Source organism: Medicago sativa, chromosome 8, assembly GCF_051527215.1.
Source record: "Medicago sativa cultivar Bolivia chromosome 8, Bolivia_mono, whole genome shotgun sequence".
NCBI classification, from domain to species: Eukaryota; Viridiplantae; Streptophyta; class Magnoliopsida; order Fabales; family Fabaceae; genus Medicago; species Medicago sativa.
Genome location: NC_140756.1, coordinates 71,066,017 through 71,093,360, shown reverse-complemented (window position 1 = coordinate 71,093,360; position 27,344 = coordinate 71,066,017). Strand labels below are relative to the sequence as shown.

The window sequence follows — 27,344 nt, the reverse complement described above, 5'->3', positions numbered from 1 at the left end:
CTTTATGTCCTTTGATTTCTTGTTTCTTGGTATGATTTAAACTTTGTTTGTGTCTTGGTCAATCATTTAAGAACGCACAAATACCAAGAACTATCAAAGTCCATTAATCCTTTAATCACCATATATGCCTTTAATGATTTCTTGATCCAAAGTCAAAATCATTGTATGCATAAGATATGTTCATGTCACATCTGTTCTTGCATGTTCTTGGTGTGGACATTGATTTATGGGTTTGCTCTAATGAACCTTCTGAGCAACCTTCTAAACAACCTTATGAACTCCTTCTGGGTTCATACATATGAACTTCAGAATGTTTCTTCTGGGTTCATTCCTTTTTGACGACTGTACTTTGTGCTGAACTTTCTGATGTTCATAAACATACTAATGTTCTTCAACACTTTGAACCTTATGAAGGTTATTTCTTTATTCCCTTCAAAAACTACTTGAAGCATATAAAGGAGAGATCATTTGTTTTGACAAACAAGATGATTCTTTCTTTGAAGTCCAAAAGAATATTTCTTTGCATCATTGCTTGTAACCGATGACTTGAAATATTCTTGTTTATCCATGAAGTAATCCTTTAATATTTCTGGATATATTCAGGGTTAATGTTCATGATTATTATGAACTCCATTCATATGAACATTCTGAACTCTGTTCATATGAACATTCTGAACTCTGAACTTCTTATCTTCAGAAGCTTTGGAAGTGTGATACTTTGAGGAGGTTCTAAGAATCTTCCTAACTTGTATGCATATTTCCTTTTATCTTGTTTACCCATGGAGGATCTTCAAATCATATAGCACAAAACTCAATGTGAGTTTTGTCACATAAATTCAAGCACATTCTTGTGTAGCTTGTGATGTAAGTTCTTCCATCATGATTCAAGTTCTTCCATCATGATTCTTGAGCTATGAATCTTCATGCAGATATGATATTGTTGTTTCAACTGATGATATACTCATTCTTTCATTGTTGAGTAGATATAATGCACTTATTAATGTGGGTGGCTTCTAGCTTATCCACTTATGTGATTCCTATTCTTATCACAAAAACTCAAGTGCAATCATCAGTAGAACACCATTCATAAAACTTATTATTTATTCCACGAGGTTTGTTATCATTAAAACATTCATCAAAAAGATTTTTGCTTCAACAAACAATTCATCATGCAATTTTGTAAAAACATAATAAATTATACATAACATATTTCCATGTCAAACCAAAGCCACTGGATAGCTAACAAAATTATTTAAAACTTTCATGTTTACACCCAAGGCCAATTCTGTACCAATCAATGCCAGTTTTCGTTTCGAAATCGAAAAAATTGTGCAGAAAGTCCATAAAAATTCACTGTGACCTACGTGCAGTAATTTGACCATAACTCAAGTTCTATAAATCATTTTGACATCAGACCAACAACATTAGAAAACTAATATACATACCTACAACTTTCGTGTTTACACCTAAGACCAATTCTGTACCGATCAATACCAGTTTTCCTTTCAAATTCGGAAAAGTTGTGCAGAAAGTCCATAAAAAATTCACTGTGACCTACGTGCAGTAATTCGACCATAACTCAAGTTCTATAAATCATTTTGACGTCAGACCAACAACATTAGAAAACTAACATCTATACCTACAACTTTCGTGTTTACAGCTAATACCAATTCTGTACCGATCAATACCAGTTTCTATTTCAAAATTCTGGGCAGAGATAAGAAAAAATCAAGAAAAACAACTTTTATTATTCAAACTTCACATTAATTCAAAATCATCACAATCAACAACAACAACTCAACATAATTCATACCCAATTCATAATATGACATTAACAACAACAATAATCGACAACCACAAATCAACAACAACATAACATAAATCATCAATTATCACTCTTAACCCTAATTCTCCAATTCTCAAAAACTAAACCTACAACATGTAAAATGAAATTTCCAGAATCATAGACTCAAGATTATTGAATGATAGTCCCACCATTACCTTAGATTGATTGATTGCAAGGATTCTGCAGACTTCTCTTCTCTGGTTCTTCTCTTCTCTAGGTTTCTCCTCTTTCTCTAGGTTTCTTCTCTTTCTTCCAAAAACAGTTTGCACGTAATCCTTATTTTCTAACTCTGACTCTCCTCTTTATATAAACATTAACCTATTTATTTTCTCTTAGTTCCAATTCTGCCCTAAAGCCTTATTATTCTAAATAATTATATTTCTCCACTAAATATATACTTCCACTAAATATATTCTTCCACTAAATATATTTCTCCACTAAATAATAAAATAGGGGCTACTAATAAATATCAACACATAATAATAAAAATATCACTTATCAAACATATTAATTAAATTATAACGGAAAAGACTCTAAACTCAAATAAATAAATAAATAAATAAGTAATAAAAATAGGGCGTTACACAGATTGTGAACCTGATGTGGTAGAGATAAGCCACATTGGTTCATCTGCTTCTAGCAAGAGGGAATCCCCTAACAAAGATGAAGATGACATGAACATCCCTCTGAAGCTGCTTAAGAAAAAAAATAAGATTGAGAAGCCTTAGAGTGATGTGTCTGTCTTTCTATTTTGATGATGTCTCATTTTGATGAACTTATTAATTATTATGAATGCCAGTCTCCTCTGAGCTTAGTTTGTATAATTCATTTGGGAGAACTGTAATATTTTGGTACTAAGTAGTTGACTGATATAGAAGATCAGTTTATTTTGCTACATTTCTGAGCTGTAACATACTTAATTGAACCCATGTTTATCTAATCTATGTTATGTATTCTTATTTTGATTGTTTCCTCTTATGTAACTTAGTGTGACATATTAGATATTATAGCTGTCATATACATGTCACACTACAAAGGTAATATTGTGTTGTTTTATCCAACTTATTCAAGCATATTCAACAGTTATTAAGTTTGCACTGATTCATTTCTGTTTCTTAACACAGGTTTATGCAATGGAACACGCTTGCAAGTAAACCATCTTGGGAAGAACATTATAACTACCATTGTTATCACTGGGAAGAGTTTAGGACAGAAGGTTTTAATCCCAAGGGTGGATTTGGTTCCATCCAATTCAGGTTTTCCATTCAAGTTCTCAAGAAGGCAATTCCCCATTTCTTTATGCTTTGCTATGACAATAAACAAAAGTCAAGGGCAATCATTGTCCAAAGTAGGTATATACTTACCTCGCCCGGTGTTCACACATGGACAATTGTATGTGGCTGTGTCAAGAGTAACTACTAAGAAAGGGTTGAAAATGTTAATCTTGGATGAAGATGGTGTCCCTTGCACATCAACTATCAATGTTGTTTTTCCAAAAGTATTTGATAATTTGTAGATTGAATTGCTACAAGGTATGAATGCATACGTTATACAACCTTGCATATGGTTTCAATCATCATTAGTCACTACATATAATTTTGAAAGTTGTTTTTTCCTTTTCTTTTGCAGCGTTTTTTGATGGAAACATGGCGTAGCGAGTCATTGTCTTGAAGGGATTATATTGAGAAACAGAAATGATAAACATACACAAATTTTTTAACACGGTATCGACATCACCGTATATTGAGAATGTGATGAAATGATGAACAAAAACCAACAAGTGTACTAGTTTGTCGTGAAGTAGTAATTTTTATAGTGAAAGAGTTCGTATCCATAGGGATTGTCTAGCTTCATCGTAACTACCACAAATTAATTAAGTTAATAGTAAAAGGAAGGATTTTGCATGTTGAAAATGATTGATTTCAAGACCTTAAGAGAGAAAGCGATTGGGTTATGGAAGATTTTCTTCCCTGAATTAATTGAGCGACTACAAATATGAATATAGTGCTACTAATTACTTGTTTTTCATTACCTTTGATAAAAATAGTCAGGTTATTGTCTTGGTCACTGACACTATTCGATAGGTCACACTCCCTACTTAGTTCAAGAGCTCTAACCGAATTTGATGGTTAAAGAACGCCAAAGAATCAACTATTATCAGGCTCTACTCCAATCCTAATCAATAATGATGTAACAATTATTATTAGTTTATGTCTAAATATAATCAACAATTGGTTGGTTAAAGTAGGTCAAGCCAGCAAAGTTAGGGTTAGTAATCATTGATGACTTATTATTTGATTTATGAACCAATGTTAGGGTTAATACTCATTGATTACATAAAAAACACTAAGAACGGAATAACCAAATAAATAAAAGCAATCGACTGGTATTCATAAAATTATTGAAAGTTACATGAACGATTAATTACAAGGAAATTTCTCTTTCATAACTTAACCTAGAGAGGAATTAGCCCCTCGTGATTTCCAAACATGTAAGTTTATATATGAATAAAAGAACATAAGAAAAAGATTTCGGGTTGATGATTCCTTGGCTCCTAAATGGCTCCAATCGCTTCCTTCCTCCAGAAATCGTGCTTTTGTCTTCTTGTGCTCGTCAAAAGGTGTTTTTCTGTTAACATATGGGGTCAATATTTATAGGTGTTTGTTCCCCTAAGCTTTAAGAGAATTGGTTTGCGATGCGGATGGTATCTCGCGACGCGAGACAAGCTCTGAGTGTATCCTTTTTTGACCTAGTCGCTTTATCTCGCGATTCAGGGCTCTTAGTCCATGATGCAAGATAGATAGTAGAAAAGGAAATGGATTTCCTTTCATTCTCGCAATGTGGGGCTCATAACCCGCGATGCGAGTTAGGAAGTAGCTGACTCCTTGGTTTCTTTGTTCCTTGCTCCATTTCTTCTCACTAGAACGTCCGTAATGACTATGCCCCAAGCTTAATCAATGATAAACTTGTAAAAAACATAGTACGATTACAGAGTTGTCTGGAGAGAGAGAGAGAGAGAGAGAGAGAGAGAGAGAGAGAGAGAGAGAGAGAGAGAGAGAGAGCAATAATAAGTTGAACAAACATGCACGTCTACACACTAGTATTATTCATAGAAAATGAAAGTATAAAATCATGGGGGGACAATAACCAAAACCCATGAAAATTTCAAATGTCTGCAAAGTTACATTTTCTATCAAACCTTCGATGATCTTCCTGAGCTACAAACTTATTCAATATGAATTCAGAATCACCCTTTACTTCATTCTTAGCAATATTATTGTACTTGTTGTGATTCTTGTCTCCACCTTCAATTTGAAGCTCGACAGTTACCTCTTTATGTAAAGTTTCTTGCACCACCCTTGGATCGTTCTTAACAACCAATTCACTGATAAACTTATTGAAGTTTCTTGCACCACCCTTGGATCGTTCTTAACAACCAATTCACTGATAAACTTATTGAAGTTCTTGCTAGAACTACCATCCTCCTGTAAAGCTTTTCTTGCTGACTCTTTAATTTCCATAGCCCTTTTCTTAATCTCACCAGCATTTGGTCCTTCCATAACCTCCCTAATACACCTCTCAATCTCTTCTACACTTGCAACCCCATCTTCCCCATATTTCACTTTTACCCCATTCCTAAACACATTCTGAATAAGCATAGCATTTGTTGGTTGGTCAGTCCAAGATGGCCAACCAATAACAGGAACACCAGTTATCAATGTCTCAAGTGTTGAGTTCCAACCACAATGACTTAGAAAACAAGCAACAGCAGGGTGCATCAACACCTTCTCTTGTGCACACCATTTCACAACCAAACCTCTCCCTTCAGTCTCTTTCAAAAACTCTTTTGGTAATTCATAAGCCGCATCCTTTGTTTCATATCCTCCATTATTAGCTGGCTTAACAACCCACAAAAAGTTCTTGTTGCTATTCTTCAAAACTGTAGCTATATTATTCATTTGTGTTTGTGATAACACAACCAAACTACCAAATGATATATAAATAACTGATGAATTTGGTTTATTATCAAGCCAACCTATGCATGCATCTTCAGCATTCCACATATCAACACTAACATTACTTGTTTCCTTTTCACCTAATAGAAATGGTGAAACTAATGGTCCAATAGGATAAATTGGAGTTAGTGAATCCATTGATTTCACTATTTCTTCTTCAATTTCAAAAAATGAAGCACCTAAAACCCATTTCACATTATTCAAACGTTTGTATAAATCATCCATCATTTCCTTGAAATGAAGAGGACTAGAAGGAAGTATCATTGAAGGAAGATCTCTTACCTCTAATATCGGTAGCCCAGGTAATTGCACTTTCTCATTAGGGTCCTCCAAACTAGGAAAAGAATCAGTGTTGTTGAAGTAATGATAGTAAATTGAATACAAAGCAGAAGCTTGTATCCAAAGCAATGCACAAGGGATTTCATGTTCAGCAACAACATCAATAGCCCAAGGAACAAATGGATTGACAATTGCGCATGAAAATGTTTCATTTTTGGTTAGGTTGGTGATGAGATCGGATAGGTTTTTGGAACCCTTTTCTTGGATAGTGTTGACTAAGGTTTTTGTGTCGGAGCGGTCAAAGTCAACGCTGAGACCGTCAGAAAAGAACTCGAGTTTGATTCCTGAATCAGAAGAGTTTTTGTCAGTGTGTTTGAGCATGCGGTCACGACCATCTTCTGTTGTGGCAATGGTGACGTTAACACCCTTTGAAATGAGGCGTTTGGCGAAGTTTAGCATGGGATTGACGTGACCTTGTAAGGCCATTGACACCATGAGAATGTTAATGTTTGTTTTTTCATCTGCTATTGACATGGTTTCTAGGTACACAAGAGATGTGAAGTACTATGGTGTAATTGTGTGTGAGTGATGGCATGTACGACTTTATATATACACACAATAAATACAGATGACTGAGATGGATACAATGTACATTTACTACAATAAATTTGAATACAAAAGTAATTATTTTTTTTGACCAAGTATACAATAGGAAATATTATAAAATAGTCTAGTCAACAAATATATTGTAAATTATTGTAAAATAAATATTTTATATGATAGAATTGAAAATAATAATTTAAGTTTATATTAAATATATTAATAGAATTCAACGTGAAATACTATAAAATAATTTAAGTTTATAAATATATTTTTTTTGTCAATTAGCATAGTGGTTAAAGCTCACACATTTTTAATGTGGAGAAGTGGGATGTCCTTGCATATATATTGCAATACCCCTACCAACTGAACTAAGCTTAGGAGAAGCTCACAGAGATTAAGTTTATAAATATTTATATGGATAGAATTGAAATACTCCCTCTGGTCCTTTTTACAAGAGACAAATTGGTCAACTAAAGTTGATGTCTTTGGTTCATAATATAGACCAAATACATTAACTTTAGTTGACCCATTTGTTTCTTATAAAAATGATCGGAGGGAGTATTTGATTTTAATGTATAATATACTATTTAATATATAAGTAATAATAGATATAAGATAACATGTCCTCGTGAGCTTAGCTCAGTTGGTATGGACAATGCAAAATATATGCAAGGTCCGGGGTTCGAACCCTGGCCAACGCAAAAAAAAAAATATAAGATAACATAATATATACACTAAGATAACCACTAAATTGGACATCATTATATTATGTTATCTTAAGATAACCACTAAATTGGACATCATTATATTATGTTATCTAAGATAACCATTAAATTGGACATCATTATATTATGTTATCTTAAGATAACCACTAAATTGGACATCATTATATTATGTTATCTTATATTTATAATGATGTCCAATTTAGTGGTTATCTTAGTGTTTGTGCGCGCGCGTTAGGGCTAAACATCTCAAACAAATGTATAATGATGTCCAATTTAGTGGTTATCTTAGTGTTTGTGCGCGCGCGTTAGGGCTAAACATCTCAAACAAAAGTTTTACGCCTCACATAGTGGTTATCTTAGTGTGTGCGCGCGTTAGGGCTAAACATCTTGATGTCCAATTTAGTGGTTATCTTAGTGTTTGTATAATGATGTCCAATTTAGTGGTTATCTTAGTGTTTGTGCGCGCGCGTTAGGGCTAAACATCTCAAACAAAAGTTTTATGCCTCACATAGTGGTTATCTTAGTGTGTGCGCGCGTTAGGGCTAAACATCTCAAACAGAAGTTTTACGCCTCACAAAATACGTCAAAACATATCGGATTTTAGAACCTGATAGGGTGTATAAAAAATTCATAGGTTGGGAAAAATAACAAAGAAAAAAAGTCTCAAAAAGAAGTTTATACACAAAATAATATTTTGTTTTTTTTTTCTTTGTCAAAAAAAAAATATTTTGTTTTTCAAAGCCTAAAATGCTCGCTAATTCTTATTTTTTCCTCTTATTTTTAAAGAAATTACAACACATTTACGACCTCAATTTTCTCAACAAAATCTTCCTTTTTCTATTCGTAATCAACTTTAGTTAGTTTTTTGACACTTGATCGACTTTTTGTTTTACCATATCCAACTTCATCGGCCTCAAGACTCCAACTTTCCTCATTGTATTTTTTAGAGAATTTTATCCTAAAAAATAACGTCAAACTTGTATACCATATAGCTTATATACCATATAGCTTGGACTCATGACTAGGGGTGGATTTGGACTTTCAAAACCAGTGAGACAAATATTTTTTGTCAAATAATTAAATAACATTAAATTTAATAAGAAGTTATATTAAAAATAGTTGTAGCAACCAAAATTACACAGAAAATAATCTATTTTTCATTTGTTGAAAATGAACTAAAATTATATCATTACTAACTGTTCTAAGAACATCTATTTATATATAGGTTAAAAGAGATGTCAAATGCTCTAGTAGGATACCCGTGCATACGGACGGATGAGTGTGTTGCGCTATTTTTTTTGGAAGTAAGCCACAATTGCATAAAAAAAAATTGTATTGATATATGAATAAAAATATAGACATGTGTATAAATTAAAATAAAAAATAAAAAGCAGTCCCCATATTAATATATAAGTTAAAATATAAACACATGTATAAATTAAAAAAAAAAAAAGTTTTCTTATATGAATAAAAATATAGACACATGTATAAACTAAAAAAAAAAAAAAAAGTTCTCATATTAATATATGCGTAAAAGTATAGACACATGTATAAACATAAAAGAGAAATTAAATGTTTGTTTTGATATATGAGTAAAATTATACAATGAACTGATAAAAAAATTAAAAATAATTTGGACCTGAACTGGTGTGGCACTTGCCACACCATGCCTTGTTCAGGTCTGCCCTGCTCATGACTACATAAGTATAATTTATGAATTTGATTCTCTCTTCGCGATAAAATTCATCAAAGAGGGAGTTCGCGTACCCACCTATATGTTGCGATTGTTGATTACATTAGATCATACTGACTAGGGACTAGAACATTGTTCTTGTTCACACCTTGCCGGAAGGAAACTCTAGCGCTGACTTGTTGACTAATTTTGAAGCTGCTCTTGATAATGAGATTACAATTTTTTTTATTTTTGCTCCCCTTTATTGGTTAGTTTCTGCTTAGTTGACACTATGGATGTATCTTTCATTAGACCTTAGCTTTCTTTTCTTTCTTCTTTTTTTTCCCCATTGATAAAAAAAAAAATATAGCTATGTACATAAAATATCATATTTTAACAAAATATTATTATTATTATTTTGAAGCAATTCACAAAATATTATTATTAAGTAAAAAAAAAAATTATCACTATTGTTTGAGAAAAATTAAGGCTTCATCTAAAATCACTATTTTGTGTGTTTTTGCGCGTTTGAATATGTATAAAAGTTGTTTTTGATATATTAGAATAAAATTTCTTGAAATTACTTATAAATGAGCATTTAATCCAACTCTTTTTATCAAATAAGTGCTTTTTTGACTAAATTTTATCAAATAAATGTTGATAAATTATTTAAAAACTTTAATTTTCATGTACAGTAGTGTATATAGTTTTACATTGTCGACATACAAAAGATTTACATTGTCAACACATCATAGCCGGTCATTTGTGAGACTTTAGAAGTGATTATGTTAAAATTCAAAAGTTTATAATAATTTAACAATTATGATTGATTGACAATGTAAAAACTCTTTACATTATCGGTGTATATGAACTAAATTTTTATTTAAAAACGTGTCTTAATTAAATATTATACACGCAAAAAAAATAGAAGGATTTACAAGTATAGTTTTAAAAACCGGATCGGTCATCGACTCAACAAAGCCGTCGAGTCAATGGATCATTGGTCAAACAATTAATCACTGGTTGAACCGCATGACTGAATCAGATTAAATCGGGTGACTCAGTTGTATAATCGGTCTCTATAACAAATTTGTATTGATGTTAAACCGGATTGAACCGAACGGCTCGGTCTAAAAATATTTATAGGAAGTCTTTGAGCGACACATCAGGGAAACTCAAAGATTGCGGAGGACATGATAAGAAATCTATAGATGAATGTCGAGGGTAAGGATTTTGAGAATACCAGGAAGGATGAAGTCAATTCCGCCAAAAATGAGAAGGTAAAATTTCTAATCTTTTCCTTCAAGGATGTTGTTACCAAGCATGTGTTTGGAATGAAGGAACTTAGTGTCAAACATGAGGTTGGGCTTAGAGACGTTTCGTCCAATGTTAGTAAAAGGTGGAAAACCTAAATAATTCTTCATGGAGGCATTTCATAATGGCGTGAATCAAGTCTCATTTTTGAACAAGAGAGGTCTCTTTGAACTTGATTGTACTGGATCCTTCAAAGTCGGTTAAGGGGTTGGAATTCGCGTTTGTTCCAACTATCGTTAATCCATATGTTTCGACACTTTGATTTCTCATTTATATATAGATTTTTTTTCTTAGTATGGAATCATTCTTCCAGTTTCCATGCTTGTTTTTTAAATCTTCTTCGTAATTATTTGCCCTTGTGTTTGATCTATAAATACTTCTTTCTTCTTGACTTTTTTGCTAACTTGTTTTCCACATATGCTTGAGGCATGTATTCTAAGTTTACTAAAACTGTTTGTTGTTGGTCAACCATATTATTCTTATCATCGGTTGATGATAAGAACAATATGTTGGTTGACAACGAACTCTAGTTCCCAAATCCGTGAGAACAATATGGTTGATCAAAAGAGAAAATTCTATTTTGATTTGTTACCAGGAATTATTGGATCTCTTCTCTTAGGTGGTGGGATATCCCATCACTTTTTTTAGATGTGAAGGATTTCCTCCCTTAGTCCCTTGCATTAATGGCATGAGTGTGATAATGAGTTATGCCTCCTCTTTTACTCTAAGGTGGATTCATCAGGCACGATATGAGATAGTCATGTTGGATGTTGCACCTTCATCCAAGAATAATGGGTTTTTTCTTGTTGCGGTTCAAGTAGGAATTATAGGATTTTTGCTTGCTCTTTTGTTGTTGTGGTTGCATCCCAGATTTTTTTGAATTTGTCATGTTTGTTCCAGCTATATTGTAATGACAATATTAAGGTGTTTGTGCCTTCGCTTGGCGCCTCTATCTGTTTGCATTGTTTTGTTTGTGTTATCCTAGTCTTTATATTATATGTCCATGCTTTATGAAGCTTTGTTTTTTGAATTATTGTTTTTGGCTTTGAATTTCCGGGGGTTCTTCCTCTGTGTAGACAAATTTCCCCCATTAGGCCATTACCTACCCTCAAGTGAAGACATAGTTTAAGGTGAGTGTTGTCACATATCGAAAACAAGTCCTCGGCAAAGAGGTATGTTTCCCTTTTGTACCCCTAAGGCTTTGTTTGCGAGTTTGGAGGGGAGAGAATGGGAAGGCATTGAGAGGTGGAAAATATGAAGGAAAATGATGAAATCTTTTAAAAAATTAAAAGAGTAGTTTTTTAGACAATGATAAATTAATGCATATGATTAATATATTTTTAATTTTAAAAATAATATAACAACGTAGGTTATATTTGAAGAATTCATATAAACCCTTCAAAACCCTCCTTCAATACAATTTTTCAGTTCCCCAAATGAGGAGGGTTTAATATTACGAAGAAAAGTTAACCCCCCCCCCCCCCCCCCCCCCCCCCAAGTCCTCCCCTCCCATTTTCCTGTATTTCTTCCACTTGCTCATTCCTTTTTTTCCCAAGTCTTCCCCTCCCTTCCCTTCCAAACTCGCAAACAAAGCCTAAGTGAAAACTTGTTCTGAGATAGCCAAAAGGACATCACCCTAAGAAGATTTGTTTGGTAACAATCTTTTTGCACGATCTTAAAGCATTTTTCATTAGCCTTTAGTGTTCTTTAGATGCTACATCAACAAGCTTATATCTTTTGGCAATATCTTGGTATATCTTTTGTTTCTTCTGGTGTGATTCGCGATCATTTTGTTCAGTTTACTCGTATGGCTGGCATGCCTCGTTTTTCACATTCATTCCTGAAGGTCATTTGACTAGCTTGTGTTTGGGTAATCTGGAAGGAAAGAAACAACCATGTTTTCAAAAATGTAGCTTCCGATCCTTACACCCTCCTTGACAAAGTAAAGTTGAATTCCTTCCTGTGGTTGAAAACAAATCAGGTTTCGTTCACTTATTGTTATTATGATTGGTGGCGACACCCGCTCCTTTGTATGGGTGTTTATATGTAATTCCTTTTGGTTTTTGCATTGATGGTGCTTTCTTCATTACAACACCAATGACATTGTAACTATTATTGGGTGCTTCACTTTCACGCCTTGTGCGGGGTGAATCACCTTTGTTTTTCTGATAATATATCTCATTTTGCCTTGTTCAAAAAAACAAAAACAAAAAACAAGCTGATAAATTGTAGAGTACTTAATTATGATTGTAACTCCATTATCTTAGTTAAAAAAATATAATTAATTAAAAGTATATTTTTATATCATTTTATATTATAAGTCAATTCAACCACTAATTTTATCAAACCCTTCAAAATAATTCTACTAACTTATTTTGTCACTCACTACTTTTTACCCAACAAAACATAATTCTTTTCATCTCTCATAAAAAAAAAAAAAGTCTTCTCTATTTTCCACACTAGTGAAAATTGCATAAATATACTTACGATAATAACATTAAAAATATAAGTTTTTATATTAAAAAGACTTAAGTCCTAAAGACACTAGTGAAAGAAGTAAAAAATAGAAGTTTTTATATTAAAAATAACAATTTTAAATCTTTCAGCAAATTGAATATACGAATAATAAATATTGCGTTGTCTTTATATTTATATATATACACCCTCCGTCCCAAATTATAAGCAAAAAAAAAAATCACACTTATTAAGAAAACTAAAACATAAGAATTTGGAGTATAGTTTTTTGTGTTTTCTTTGAAAAAAGTTTTATAGGAAGATGTAAAAACAATTTTCATTGGTTGTTGGTTATGGAAAAAAAGGAAAGAGAGAGAAAATTGAATGTAATTTGCATTTAATTTTATGAGAATAAACAAAAGTTTTTCTTGGAAAAGAGATTTTTTAAAAAAACAAGATTAAATAGGATAAAAGTTTGTCTTTTTTGCTTATATTTTGGGACAAAGAAAATGAGTTTTTTTTGCTTATATTATGGGATGGAGGGAGTATATATATATATATATATATATATATATATATATATATATATATATATATATATATATATATATATATGAGGAATCCATTGACTCCAAGAGTAACTGAAAAGAGTTACTCCAAATCTTAACCCTTAATTTTATTTTTTAATCTTATGGTTGCTAATTAGTTACTAATTGATCTCTTGCTGCATCCCTCACACAATCCCTAGCCGTCAAAAGAGGAAAAAATCATGATGCTATTCCTTCAAAACTGTTTGCACTTGACGTGATCTGTCTTTCAAATTTTTATTCTATGCTTTTGAATATCATTCAGTTTATTCAGCCGCCTCTTGTTAGGATATTTGCTGGGTGTTTTTAGCAAGTTATTCTATGAGTATTTGTTAAAAGACACCAACTAATTTTTATGAAGGTGTCTTTTAGCAAAGTTATAATTAAAAAGTGGAAATCACACCTTGAGGTGTGGGTTGCTAAAAGACACCTCCATGGGTGGCTTCTAGCAAAACTTATATATATATATATATATATATATATATATATATATATATATATATATATATATATATATATATATATATAGTTAACTTGCACCCACCTAAAAACACTAAGGTGCAAGTTAACAAGCTGCACCTACTTGTACTTTATTTTAATTAAAAGGACATTTTTGTAAATAGCATAAATAATATTTGTTTATAATAGAAAAACATGGGTGTTTTGGTAAATAACTAGTAGGTGCAGCTTGTTAACTTGCACCTTAGTGTTTTTAGGTGGGTGCAAGTTAACAGTGGGGGCTGTTAACTTGCACCCACCTAAAAATACTAAGGTGCAAGTTAACAAGCTGCTCCTACTTGTACTTTACTAAAACACCATTTTGTCTCTATTAAACTTTATTTTAATTAAAAGGATATTTTTGTAAATAGCATAAATAATATTTGTTTATAATAGAAAATCATGGGTGTTTTGGTAAATAACTAATAGGTGCAGCTTGTTAACTTGCACGTTAGTGTTTTTAGGTGGGTGCAAGTTAACAGCCCCGTATATATAATTTGGATTTGGACAATACCAGACAGTCTTGGTCTTCAACTTAGAGGCTGCTGAGATCATCATACAAACTTTTCATCGTTCTTTCCGTGGCCGTGGGCAATGAGAACTAAGACTTATTTCCCAGGTTCATAAGTGTCAAGTTGGACCCGTAATTCTTCAATTTTCCAATGTGTTTTTGCTCTTAAATGAATAACTCTACTCTTGTATACACTTCTCTCCAAAACTATAATCCAAATTGGTTTTTAGAAATCGGAACCTCCCTAGTTGTTTCCTTCGTTAGAAAAAAAAATCACATACCCATGTTTGTTTTGAATTTTTATTTTCAATATATATTAAAAATATCACATATTTCAATTCAAGTCACTTTCCACATTTTAGTCAAGACACCAAATGCTACTATCCATACTTTTAGTCAAGACACCAAAGGCTACTATCCATACTATAAAAAGGACTCTTAATCTCTTCATGCTTCACAAATTAACATCAACATAAACAAACTTCGTCCTTCCTTCTCTATTTGTATTTCAAATTCCACGTTTTCAAATTTTACAAATTTTATAAAACATGAAAAGCACCATGCACAAAACTGAGGCATTCTTAGTTCTCTTCATGTTGATGAACTATGCTTTTGTGATCGTAGAAGCCCGTCCATTGAGTATCATTGACACCAAAAACTCAGCTACTCAAGAGGAAGTCGTAGATATGTTTGATTGGTTATCACATTCTCTTGGAGCAATCAAGCAAGGTGTGCCGATTGAGACACTCGGAGGGATCAAGGATTCGGGTCCAAGTGCCGGAGGCGTAGGACACAAATTTACCAACGGTGAAACACTCGGAGGGATTAAGGATTCGGGTCCAAGTTCGGGAAGCGCGGGACACAAATTTACCAACAGTGAGACACTAGGAGGGATTAAGGATTCGGGTCCAAGTTCGGGAGGCGCGGGACACAAATTTATCAACAGTGAGACTCTTGGTGGAATTAAGGACTCTGGTCCATCACCTGGTCAAGGACATTAATAATAATATGTTCTTCACTCCCTTTGTTTCATTTCATTGATCCCATTCACCTATAGTTAGCATTAAGCATGCTAATTTCCGATTGATTAATTCCTTCATTTATTTATGTGTAATTTTGTTTCCCTCTTTCACATCACTGTTTATGTTGCAATCGTTAAATTGATGTAGAATAAACTATCAATTTAGTTTTAAAATATTGTCATGAAAAATGGGGAATCCATCAATTTAATTTCTTTAGTATTCTCATGTTAGTGATGGATCGGAGAGTGCAATATGATATTTAAAGCTTGTTAAAATCTCTCCTTTCTTATGGAACCTAAACAAAACAAAAAAAATTACCAGACAAAATCAACAACAATAATAATAATAGTAATAAAAAAAATTATAAATATTACACCATAAGTTTTAACATGGAAAAATCATTTCAATGTAAAAGAACAAAAATCACGAGAAAAACATCAAACAATCATCGAGCAATGGTCGAAAACCAATTTACAACACAAATCCACAAAAGTCGGCGTCCCAAACCAACGTAAAGAACAGGCCCGGCCTTGATGGAGTGCAAGGTGCTCAATCAAATCGGGCCTCTAAAAACTATGGGCCTTAAAAAAATTAAATCTAATACTCACCCCCACTTAAATAAAAAATATGTGTTACTTCTTTATACGTTTGAGTTTTTTCTAGACTTTAATTCTCTTATATGGACATAAATCTGGTACTATCAAACCACCTCCAATTTGTATAATCACTTAAGCAGTCAATTTGAAAATCTATTTCATTGAAAGAATCACAACAATCATTTCTTTTTCACATAAACCATTCGTTTTTTCCTTTTCCACAACAGATAAGTGACAAATTCAAACGACGTCGTTAGTAAATTCTACCTCTCTTTCGCTTAATTTTTTTGTATTTCGTTTCATGTTTAGAATCCCTTCAGATTCTGATTTTTTAATAAAGCTTAGCTACAGAAAAAAAAATTGCGTTTTTATTTTAGGTTTAAATGTGTCATTGGTCCCTGCACTTTCATCAGATTTTGGCATTGGTCCCTGCACTTTTTTTTTTGTTTGGCATTGGTCCCTACACTTTGTAAAAATATTGGTATTGGTCTCTCTGTTAACTTTCTGTTAAAAAAAACACAAAACTAACGGAGTGCCACGTGACCCAATCATTTCACGCCACGTGGCACCAATACCAATATTTTTACAAAGTGCAGGGACCAATACCAATATTTTTACAAAGTGCAGGGACCAATACCAATAGTTTTGTGTTTTTTTTTTAATAGAAAGTTAACAGAAGGACCAATACCAATATTTTTACAAAGTGCAGGGACCAATTCCAAACAAAAAAAAAGTGCAGGGACCAATGCCAAAATCTGATGAAAGTGCAGGGACTAAAGACATATTTAAGCCTTTATTTTGTTGGGGACCTATTTTAAATAAAGAGTCGAACCTCCTATTTCATAGGGACGGCCCTGGTAAAGAAAGGTTAAAACTACTAATAAAATATATCAAAATGACAAACTCTTCTTTCAGAATAATATACTAAAATTTCAACTGAAACGTAGTACATATGTTGAATCCACCTCCACCACCGGCATCTTTTTTTTTGTTCTTTTCTTTTCTTATGTGCTGCTCTCTTATTTTCTTCACTCTCATGCTCATGCACCGCATCTCTTTGTGGCACACGACTTTCTCAACAAATCAATGTCATTGTCATTGTATGATCTTCAGCCAATTCATGTGAACACTTTGTACATCTAGCAACAATCATAAAATAATTGGCGAGTTTTCAAGTGTCCCATGATCGGAAGTTATCATAACCTTTATCACATAGTTTAGCCACTGAAAAATAAATTCAACTGAATGTTTGGAACATCCTTCACACCCGTGAGCGGTAACTTGGTACCAAGAAACATCTCCAAGACCAACACATTTTAACATACCTCCGTGAGCCAATTTTACATCACCTTATTCACCTAAAGGATAAGAGAATAAAATATAGAGGAATGCTAACAACACTCTCTTTTGAGCAATCTCTCTAGCATTCACTCCTTTATTGGGTGAAATCAATGTATGTCCCACCACTTTATGTGGGTTTCATTTCCAAAATATAAGTCCTACATTGATTTCACTCAATAAAAGAGTGACTGTTAGAGAGAGTGTTCAAAAGAGGGTGTTGTTAACACTCCTCTAAAATATATATCCTCGATGTGACATATATTGATGTACCACTATGCACTATCGATCACCCAACTAGTCATAATATCCACAATATCAATACCAAAATTTTGCTCTTCAATGAGAAGCAAGTCATATGATGTCATACTTTACATTATCGTCATCCCTGGTGGCAGAGCTTTATATGGGCCAAGGTGGGCCACAGACCACCCACCCAAAAGCAAAACAAAAATTTTTCTATACGAAAATTACTAAAACACCCCTTGTTATTAAAGAAAAATAACACACGCCCTTCCTCTCCACTACTTAAGCACGGCCCTTCCTTCCCTCAGGCTCTTCTAACAAATTTTCAACTTCAACTTTCCTCTTCAGCTCTTTTACCGTTGCTGCCTGTTCTGCTTTCCATCTACCCAATCGACGTTGCCGTAGCTGAGGTGAAAGCTCTCTTCGTAGTCTCTCTCTCTCTCACTCCCTGTCTCAGTTTTTCACTTTGAATTTGAAAGTCAATTTCTTATCTCGTGTTGATTTTTTAATTGATAGGCGTTTTGTTGTTGTATGTCAATGTCTTTGTTGATTTGTTTTTTTGTCATCATCACCGTTGCTTCGAATAACCTTCATCACTATTTCTAATTTGATTAATCTATTCCCGCTTGCCTTAATTGCAAAGTGCAAACTAATTTCTTAACCTTTGGTAACGAAACAAAATGAAAATATAATTAAGGATAGAATGGAAGATAAATGTTTCAGCAAGCTCTTGTTGTTTTCCCCTTTCTTTTTTGTTTTCCACTTATTTCAATAGGATGAAGTGTTATAAGAAAATGAAAGCAAAGTGGCCAAATAATTTGGTATTTGTAAAGTTTTAAAAAACGACCTTTCATACATATATGTCAATTACTTATATCAAGGATAAAGTATGTTTTCGTATTGGTAGGACTATATGAGTTAACTATATTACATTTCTTGTTGAAGACAACTAAAATAAAACTATAAAAAATTAATCAAAAAATATATATTTTATACTTTATTGTTTATTTTAGCGTCCCACCCGAGATTTTTTTTCTGGCTTCGCTGCTGGTCATCACAATTTCTTCTATCTCTTTTCCTTTACATACATTTTCATCTTTTTTTCATAGACCAACAATTCTTCTGAATATGCCCCTTTTTACCACAATGGTAGCACTCAACATGCATCTATTTCTTGAACTGATCAGACTTAGGTTTATTGCCCAAATATCAGTTCTTGCGTCTTTCCTATATTTAGTAACAAATACCTCTAACTGCATAGAACACTCATACTTTCTTCTCATCTATCGATTCAAACTACTACTCTTAACGAGATTTGATGACAACATTCTTAAAGTTTCCCACAAAGCAGACAAGAAACCATAAACCAAAGGGTTTTAGAGGACATTTACCAGTAAGGTAAACTTATTAGAATTGACATACAATAAGAGTCTACTATTTTGTCACTTCGTATATTAATTTCAATATGTGTGTGACAAAATGGGGTTAACATGACGAAATAACATACACTCTTCGAATGTTATTGCAAAATTGGTTTACACTAGCCATCTATTTCCAAAGGGTGTTTGTCTTATGGTTGTAAAAATTATTCGTAGAAATATGAAAGCTATAAAGATGAGTTCCTATGTTTGTTTCTAAGTTATACTATTGTTTTCTTCCTTTTGAGTTATGTAACCATTTCTTTCGTTATGTAAAAATAAAAATGTGATACGTGTGTATACCGTTAATATGTGTGTAAACCTAGGGGCAATCGCATATCTCGAGTGATTTTGTTGTGGGTGTCAAAATCCATATAATATATAATGCTATTCAAATAATATCATAAATTGTTAATTTTTGTAGCCTTTCGTTTTACTTGGGTGCTACCTTTTGGTCATTGGATCGAGACCCTGCATAACTTTTTTTTTTTTTTAGTATAAATACATTATAAATGCAACAAAAAGGAGCTAGAAGGATTTGAACTCACAACCTCCTATTGCAAAAGATGGTCAATTTTTGCTAGGACAGATACAAAATTATAACCTTATACATCTAATATATATATATATATATATATATATATATATATATATAGTATATATAAAATATATGAGGGGTACCATGGCATCCAGGGCTCTTGAGAAGATCTGCCACTACCTAGGGTCAATACTTAATTTTATCTAAATTGTACGTGGTAAATCTAAAATTACTTTTTTTTTGAAGGAAAATCTAAAATTACTTATTACTTTTATAAATAAATATGTTGCTATTACATTCTTTTTGACTTATTTAATTGTTTATTTTGTATATTAAAAAAAGCACAACACTTTCCTTTTACATCATGTAGCGATTGATATACGTGCGTGTATTCTTGATATAAAATACGCACAAAAAATCTAATAGATCCGCAGGGGGAACGAATCACTCGTCTCCTTCCTTATATATCCATTTCTCTTCTATATGTAAAAAAATGCAAAGATTTCCTTTTAAATCACGTAGCAGTTGATAAGTGCGTGTATCCAAAGTTTTGTCAACAAAAAAGTGCGTGTATCCAAAGTCAACACTTAATTTTTTTATATAAATCGCAGTACTTAGCAAACCTAATATTGCTCATTACTTTTATAAATAAATAAATCACTATTACTCTCTTGAGTTACGTGGTTATTTCTTTTATGGGAACAACCATTTATATGACAATCTTTGAGACAACCAAAATTTAAAAAAAAAAAAAGAGGTATTGACACAATCCAAAACAAAATATTTTTTGATGGAATATTAATTTTCGAATTTTCGAAATAATAATAATCTGAGGTGTGTAAAAAGTTTTTGAAAAAAGAAAACCCTAATATTAAAATGATACTTATATAAATATGTGCAAAAAAACCAAACAAACGGCATTGTCATAATAAATATTGAATCTTGAGTCTCTATTCATTCGGTCCGAAAATAATCACTGGTTTCTCGAACAGCGTGTCGTTTTCCGTTCCCGCCTAGTTACATTTTTCACTCACTATCGCCATGGGAAATTCTTCCAAAGATGCTGACTCCGCTAACTCCGGCGACGCTCCTTCCGGCGACGTTCCTTCCTCCGATTCCAGAGTCTACTCCGCCGGCGAAAAAGTCCTCGCTTATCACGGTCCTCGCATCTACGAAGCAAAGGTACTTAACATTTCTCCGCTTCTAATTATTCTCTAATTATCATTTTTAATGCTTTTTAAGGGTTCATTGTTTATACGAGTTTTCAATTTGTGAATTCCGTGTTTGTTAAGGAATTTGAATTTTGCAGTTACTAACTGTCAGTAACTGTTTTGTAATGTGATTTTTTTGTGTTAGGGATTTGGTTTAGTGTTTGTGTTTTGCATATGTCAATTTTTTTTGTTAAATTTTGTTGAAATTTTCAATTCTACTTGCTTTGACTGAATTGTGACTCAAATTTTCTCTTGAAGTGAAAATTTGGAAGGCCTTGTTTGGTTTATCAAATTTTCTTAATTTCTCTTGTTTAAAATTTAATCTACAAATATAAATTTTTGTGATTTTATTGTTTGTCATGTTTTTTATTTTTTTAATAATGTGTGATTGAACACTAGGGCGTTGTTTAATTCATGTAGCCGACCCCACTTAATGGGATAAGGCTTGGTTGTTGTTGTTGTTGTGATTGATTGAATTTTTTGTGTGTGATTGTATGGAATTTGGATTCAGTCACGCAGTCAGGTAATCCGTGACCGTCAGATCCGGTCCTAAAAGAAAATATGTTTTAATTTGTTTAAAAAAGTTAAAATTATTAACTTTGAATTCTATTGGACGGCCACCGATCTCTGACTGCGTGACTGTACAGGAACCCAATCCCATTGTAAGATGTTGAATTGAGAGTGGTTTTAAGGTTCTTTTGATTAATGTCTTGTTTTATGTATGTAGACCTAATGCAAATTTTTGTATTAATTGAACAGTACACTATAGAGACAAAGTGTGTATATTTTTTATACCCCGTGATTGTGATCTAATTTACTGCATATTTTTTTAATCATCAGGTGCAGAAGGCTGAGATCAGAAAGAATGAATGGAGATACTTTGTTCACTACCTTGTAAGTTTAATCATGATGTTTCCTTCGGCATAGATCTTGTTTCATGGGTTTGAATTCTTGTTTGGTTTTCTGTTGGGAGCATTTAAATCCAATTTTTTCCTTCAAATTCAATTTGAAATGGAAGCAAGGGGTGTATTTTTTTTTCTTTCCTTTTTTCACAAACCTAGTTTGCAAAATGAAGTTTTTTCAAACTTTAGTTGTCAACTTTAATCTAATATGCAGTCATTTATACCAGTCACTTAATTCAATTTAAGTTTTCAAAGTAATATTTATCTTGCAAGATTCGATAAAGTGATTTACTTGATAAGTTATAATGTGATACTTAAAGTGATTACAGGATATAGTATTGACTTTCGGTTGCTGTATTCTTTTCTTTTTTGCAGGGCTGGAATAAGAAGTAAGTTTCTTGTCATTTCCATTGTTTTATTTGAAGTAGTAAAGGTACAAATGGCGTAGTCATAATGATCATGCTGCAAATCTGAAAATACTTTAGTCGTTCTTGTGTACGCAACTCAAAGTTGGTATAAGCATTGCCATTAAGTAAGATGCAGAGTTAATATTTGACAAATTTCTAAAGTCAACTTCTCATGTTAAATGTCAATGAAAGTGGTATGTAAGGTCGTTGTTGGAACTTGCCTGACAATTTGTTTACATGGCCTTTGTATCGTTAGCTTTTTAGAATGAATTGCTTTCACTGTGGCTTTTTTTGTCATAATTTTTTTGCATCAACTACATCTAAAAGGTTAAATAGAATTATTATCATTGGCTTGATGTATTTCCAACAGTTGGGATGAATGGGTAGGTGAGAGCCGTTTGATGAAACATAATGACGAGAATGTCGTGAAGCAGCGGGCCCTAGACAAAAAGCAAGGTGTAGACAAGAGTGTTAAATCTGGACGTTCAGCTCAAGCAAAGGCCAAGAGTTCTGCAGGTGAGAAATGCTCTCTTTCAAATGGAAATATTGTATTATGACAGTTTGTTGAAGCTTTTGCATAATGAACTTCTATTCTGGCAAAGGGGTTCAGAAGACTTTGAAAATGTAAAAAGATTTTATGTTAATTCCTATCTCTAGAATATTTAGGCTGTGGATTCAATTACTGGACCTCTCTTTACTGAGTGTCTTTGCTTATATTCGATATGTCTATAAGTTTTAGATGTGGACACTTTAAGACATTTGTTTTCCATTTTGGCTTTTTTGGGGAGTTTGGACTGGCGGGGGGGGGGCTAAGAAATCTCTTTAGAATTTTTTACGTGGAATTGGGATCATTGCCAGTAGTCCAATCCTACATTATTTTTGTAAGTCATGAGAATGAGGTTTTCATCTCAAAAGGGTAACTGACCTCTGAACATGGTTGGTTTTTATCAGGAAAAGGATATCTTACTGTTAAAACAGACAAAAGAGTATGAGATAAACAGATCTTATTAGGTGCTTGGATGCAAAGTTCTATTATATAAGTATAGACAATGTAGCGTGTTTTGATGATGTTCTGAAGTACATTAGTTTCAATTTTAGGCTTTTAGCTATTTCTGAGGAAAAAAATGTGATAATTACTTTTGCCTAAAATTAATCCTGGTCCAAAAGTGCTTTTGAAATTGTTATAAAATATGTAACCTTCTACAGTAGTTATAATGCATACCTTCTTTTAAATACTTGGCAATACGTAGGTGCAATGCAATTGCACAGACACCAAATCCTTATTCTGCTATGTTTTCTAAACTGCTAGACATAAAGATTATACTTAGAAATGCTTCATTTTGATTGCTTGATAATTCAACATTTTCTTTGGATTCTGTAGATGCCAAAGTGGAGAAAGAAGACATCAAGAATAATGGTATTCACTAAATTTCATCTTTCCGGTTTCCTTTTTTGTACACACACTCCATTTAAGCACAGTAATTATCAATTAAAAAGTTGGACCTCACAAATTCTCCTGTTTGATTGCAATGTTTTCATTATATCAGCTTGCCTTCACTAATAAGTTTAATATGTCAAACTCTGCAGCGTCAAAAGGAAAAAAACGAAAGATTGATTCAGGAGTTGAGGTTTGATTTGGTTTACTTGTATTGTATGAATCTTATATTAATTTTTACCTATTTTCATTTTACATTTCATATTATAGAGACAAAATATCATAATATACATCAGACGTGAAGGCGGATAGTATGAAGAAATTAGGAATTCGAACTTTGTTTCCTTAAAAATGCAAATACCTTCCTTTCTGTATTTGATGTACTTGCTCTATTTTTCGCACAATCCTTTTAATTGCAAACATTCTACTAAATGTGATTTTAGAAGGGCAGCGGGAATGATGAAAAGCTTTTCAAGATTCAAATTCCTGCACCGTTAAAGAAACAACTTGTTGATGACTGGGACTTTGTTAATCAGCAAGATAAGGTAAATGGAAACGATTAAATTCACTCTTTCCAGTTATTATTTCTTGCATATGTTTAAATTACACTTTTTAAAGGTTACTGTACCTGATAGAGATGACCGTGAGTTAAATTGTATATTTCCTACTTGAAATTAAAGAATGCTATTGTGCCAATACAATTTTACCCTGCCACCAAGCAATTTGAAATCATCTGACTGAATTATATTAAGCCACCTCACTAATATGATATCATAATTTATTATAGTTGAATTATTTGACAATGATCGTACATACACCAGCCCTGGTTTTTCTCTTTTGGATATCTCGTGAATGTCTTCTCAAAATTGCTTTCATCTGTTTAAGCTTCCTTGACCAAAATGCACAAATGCCCAGTTCTTGTAGCTTGTACTGTCATTTATATTTAAATGAAAATATTATGTTTTATTAATTGAAGATAATTATTGCGCTCATTTTCCTTGGTTCTATTACAGTATGTCATTGCTGCCTTATCTGACTATTCTATCCTTTTGGGTCACAGATATTTTCGATGGCATTATTTTGGTTCTGATGCAATGCATAATTGTTTAACTTTTTATCATTTGATTACCACTTTAAAAAATGATAACCTATCTTAGGGCATTATCAGCTCATCACATGTTAATATTTTTTTCAACACTCCTTGCAGCTTGTAAAACTTCCTCGTTCACCAACTGTTGATGAAATTCTGACAAAGTACCTTGAATACAAGTCAAAGAAAGACAGCGTGTAAGAAATTATGGCTATCTATTTTTCTTATTTGTTCATCCCATACGTCTAGTTGTGATAGTGATGATGGCATGTACAATGTGTTTCTATGATACAGAGAGGCTGATTCAACAGGGGAAATTTTAAAAGGAATAAGGCTTTATTTTGATAAAGCATTGCCTATGATGCTCTTGTATAAAAGAGAACGCAAGCAATGTAATGAAGCAGTTGTGGACAATGTATCTCCTTCAACCATATATGGGGCTGAACATTTATTACGCCTCTTTGGTATGTTCATTACTTTTTGCTGCTTCTAAGCATCTGCTTGAAAGAGGATACTCTGTGTGTGCACATATACTTTTATTTTGTCTTGGGACATATTTTTGTCACCCTTGTTTCTTTTGGGGATTATTTTGAGTCAATATTAAAATAATGCTTTATTGTTATTTGATGGGAAATACAATTTTGAATTTGGACGTCTCAATTTTGAATTTTTCAAAGGATCATGGTCAGGAGTTTAGGTTATAGTTTTTGTAGTGATTGCTGTGCTATGTTACCAGAATTTTAATCTGCTCTTATCTTTAATGATTTTTGGCTAGTTGCAAGAATTTTTAATGATTCTTTGATGTGTTATTTGTATTTCCAGTCATTGCAACAATATAATAATTTTAGAGACATTGATATATCACCATTAAGGATGTAGCATTTGAACATTACACATGATGCACATACCTAGCAGAAGTTTCATAAGTGTGTATGCAAAACAGTCAAATTTTTTCTTGTGCTTGCAGTTAAGCTACCTGAGCTTTTGTCATATGTGAACATTGAAGAGGAAACGTTAAGTCGCTTGCAGCAGAAACTACTTGACTTTCTCAGGTAAAAGCTTAAACTCGTCTCGACTAAATTGCAAGGATTTGGTCTATAATGGCAAATATTACATTACTTCTATTCGTTTACTAAAAATATGTGTAGGTGATGATGTAACCTTTAAATTAAAATATGTCCATTATCCAATGTAATTCACTTGCTTTTCTACCCATTACGGTTGATACATTGATTTTTATCCAGCTCAATAGTATTAAGTTGATTTTAATTACATTTCTCTTTACAGTTTTGTTGCTATTCGATTGATAAAAAAAAATCATTGCAGGTTTTTGCAGAAAAATCAAAGCACTTTTTTTCTCTCAGCATATGAAGGAACAAAAGTCTCTGGAGGAAAAGGCAAGGGAAAGGATGAATGAAAGAAACTGTTGATTCCTTGTCTTCCTCATCTGTTGTATTCTTAATGTCTGTCATATATCTTTCCCCTGAATAATTCACCACAGGAACCCTGTTGTAATAATAATATTGACTAGGTCATTCTTTAATTTTTCTAGTTTACATAATATTTGCAAATCTAAACATTTGATGTGTGGGATGAGCAATATTAACTGAATAGTGGGGGGAACAAATTTTCCCACCACTCGAAAGAACTACACATGACTCAAAAGTGTACTTTTGGACGACATAATTGATGTGAAGTGTACATTTGAACTGTACAAAAATTGTGTTTATTTCGAATGTGTGTACATCCGAAGTTATTTTGAGAGGTGATAAAAGTTTCTCACACTAGTGAAATCTAGTTGGGGTAGATTCTTATGTTTGGGTCTCAAAATAAGAAAAACTGGTTGGTCTTGTGCGACCTATTCTTAGTGAATTACTTTCCTCTCCACCCCCTCTTTTGAAAAACTTCATCTATATAGAAGTGCACATTTAGACTGCACGAGCCATCTGGAAGCTTGTATTTGTATGTGCAAAAATTGGTGGCTTTTTAGATGCATACTTCTGTGTTAATGCTGGGAGGTGCTTTCTCCTAGCCTTTTATTTTTAACCAGGTTGCGCACAAACTAAGTTTTGCCTTGGCCAAAGCACATGGTGAAAAACTTCTTTTGGTTTGTATAAGGAAAAAACCATACACAGTACTCCGAGTTTAATTTACATGTACCGATAGTGTAAATCTTTTTTTAGACAGAAATCCAATCGAATCATGTAGATATTTTATAAACTAACTATAAAAGTGATATTACGATTTGATTGGATGCATGTGTAAAAAATATTTACACTGTTAATGTATAAAAGTTATAGTAACTACCTAAATGCTTGATCCTATTCTGAGAGGTAAAACTGTATTGGTGTACTCTATACGTCGTATTAGTGAAATACGGTAGTCACATTATAATAGGAATCGAATCTAAGTTTGGATAAATCTTAGATTGATAATATAAAAGTGCTTACTTCCCTAAAAAAATATATAAAAATGCTTACACCAATATGAATTAAATTAATTTTTCTATTGTGTAACTAGTTGATGACTTGATGTGGAAGTGCATATAGAATATACAAGTATAGAGGAATGCTAGGGACAGATGCTCATACACTCTCTCTTAGACACTCTCCCTATGACTGGTGCCACGTACCCCT

The 27,344-nt window shown here is 32.7% G+C and overlaps 4 protein-coding genes across 4 annotated transcripts; 3 read left to right on the top strand and 1 right to left on the bottom strand.

Moving 5' to 3' along the window:
- Positions 1 to 2,867: 2,867 nt before the first annotated feature.
- On the top strand, positions 2,868 to 3,362 carry LOC146901108 (uncharacterized). Its single transcript, XM_085737019.1, has 2 exons — positions 2,868 to 2,883; positions 2,971 to 3,362. The coding sequence occupies exons 1-2, from the start codon at positions 2,868 to 2,870 to the stop codon at positions 3,360 to 3,362; spliced, it is 408 nt and encodes a 135-aa protein (XP_085593145.1).
- Positions 3,363 to 4,918: 1,556 nt separating this feature from the next.
- Positions 4,919 to 6,734, bottom strand: LOC146901107 (UDP-glycosyltransferase 84B2-like). Its single transcript, XM_085734071.1, has one exon. The coding sequence runs from the start codon at positions 6,673 to 6,675 to the stop codon at positions 5,173 to 5,175; it is 1,503 nt and encodes a 500-aa protein (XP_085590197.1). The 5' UTR covers positions 6,676 to 6,734; the 3' UTR covers positions 4,919 to 5,172.
- An 8,221-nt stretch (positions 6,735 to 14,955) lies between these two features.
- On the top strand, positions 14,956 to 15,715 carry LOC146901106 (uncharacterized). Its single transcript, XM_085734070.1, has one exon. The coding sequence runs from the start codon at positions 15,054 to 15,056 to the stop codon at positions 15,504 to 15,506; it is 453 nt and encodes a 150-aa protein (XP_085590196.1). The 5' UTR covers positions 14,956 to 15,053; the 3' UTR covers positions 15,507 to 15,715.
- Positions 15,716 to 20,623: 4,908 nt separating this feature from the next.
- Positions 20,624 to 26,428, top strand: LOC146901105 (MRG family protein). Its single transcript, XM_085734068.1, has 11 exons — positions 20,624 to 20,845; positions 21,715 to 21,768; positions 22,152 to 22,165; positions 22,554 to 22,699; positions 23,565 to 23,600; positions 23,771 to 23,811; positions 24,062 to 24,163; positions 24,826 to 24,905; positions 25,003 to 25,172; positions 25,676 to 25,760; positions 26,035 to 26,428. The coding sequence occupies exons 1-11, from the start codon at positions 20,705 to 20,707 to the stop codon at positions 26,123 to 26,125; spliced, it is 960 nt and encodes a 319-aa protein (XP_085590194.1). The 5' UTR covers positions 20,624 to 20,704; the 3' UTR covers positions 26,126 to 26,428.
- Positions 26,429 to 27,344: the final 916 nt, after the last annotated feature.

Excerpts from the sequence above, each read along its gene's own strand:
- LOC146901107 (XM_085734071.1), bottom strand. The coding sequence starts at position 6,675 with ATGTCAATAGCAGATGAAAAAACAAACATTAACATTCTCATGGTGTCA.
- LOC146901106 (XM_085734070.1), top strand. The coding sequence starts at position 15,054 with ATGAAAAGCACCATGCACAAAACTGAGGCATTCTTAGTTCTCTTCATG.
- LOC146901105 (XM_085734068.1), top strand. The coding sequence starts at position 20,705 with ATGGGAAATTCTTCCAAAGATGCTGACTCCGCTAACTCCGGCGACGCT. Across the intron at positions 23,601-23,770 it reads AGAAGACATCAAGAATAATG|CGTCAAAAGGAAAAAAACGA; the intron begins GTATTCACTAAA and ends CAAACTCTGCAG. Across the intron at positions 25,173-25,675 it reads ACATTTATTACGCCTCTTTG|TTAAGCTACCTGAGCTTTTG; the intron begins GTATGTTCATTA and ends TTGTGCTTGCAG.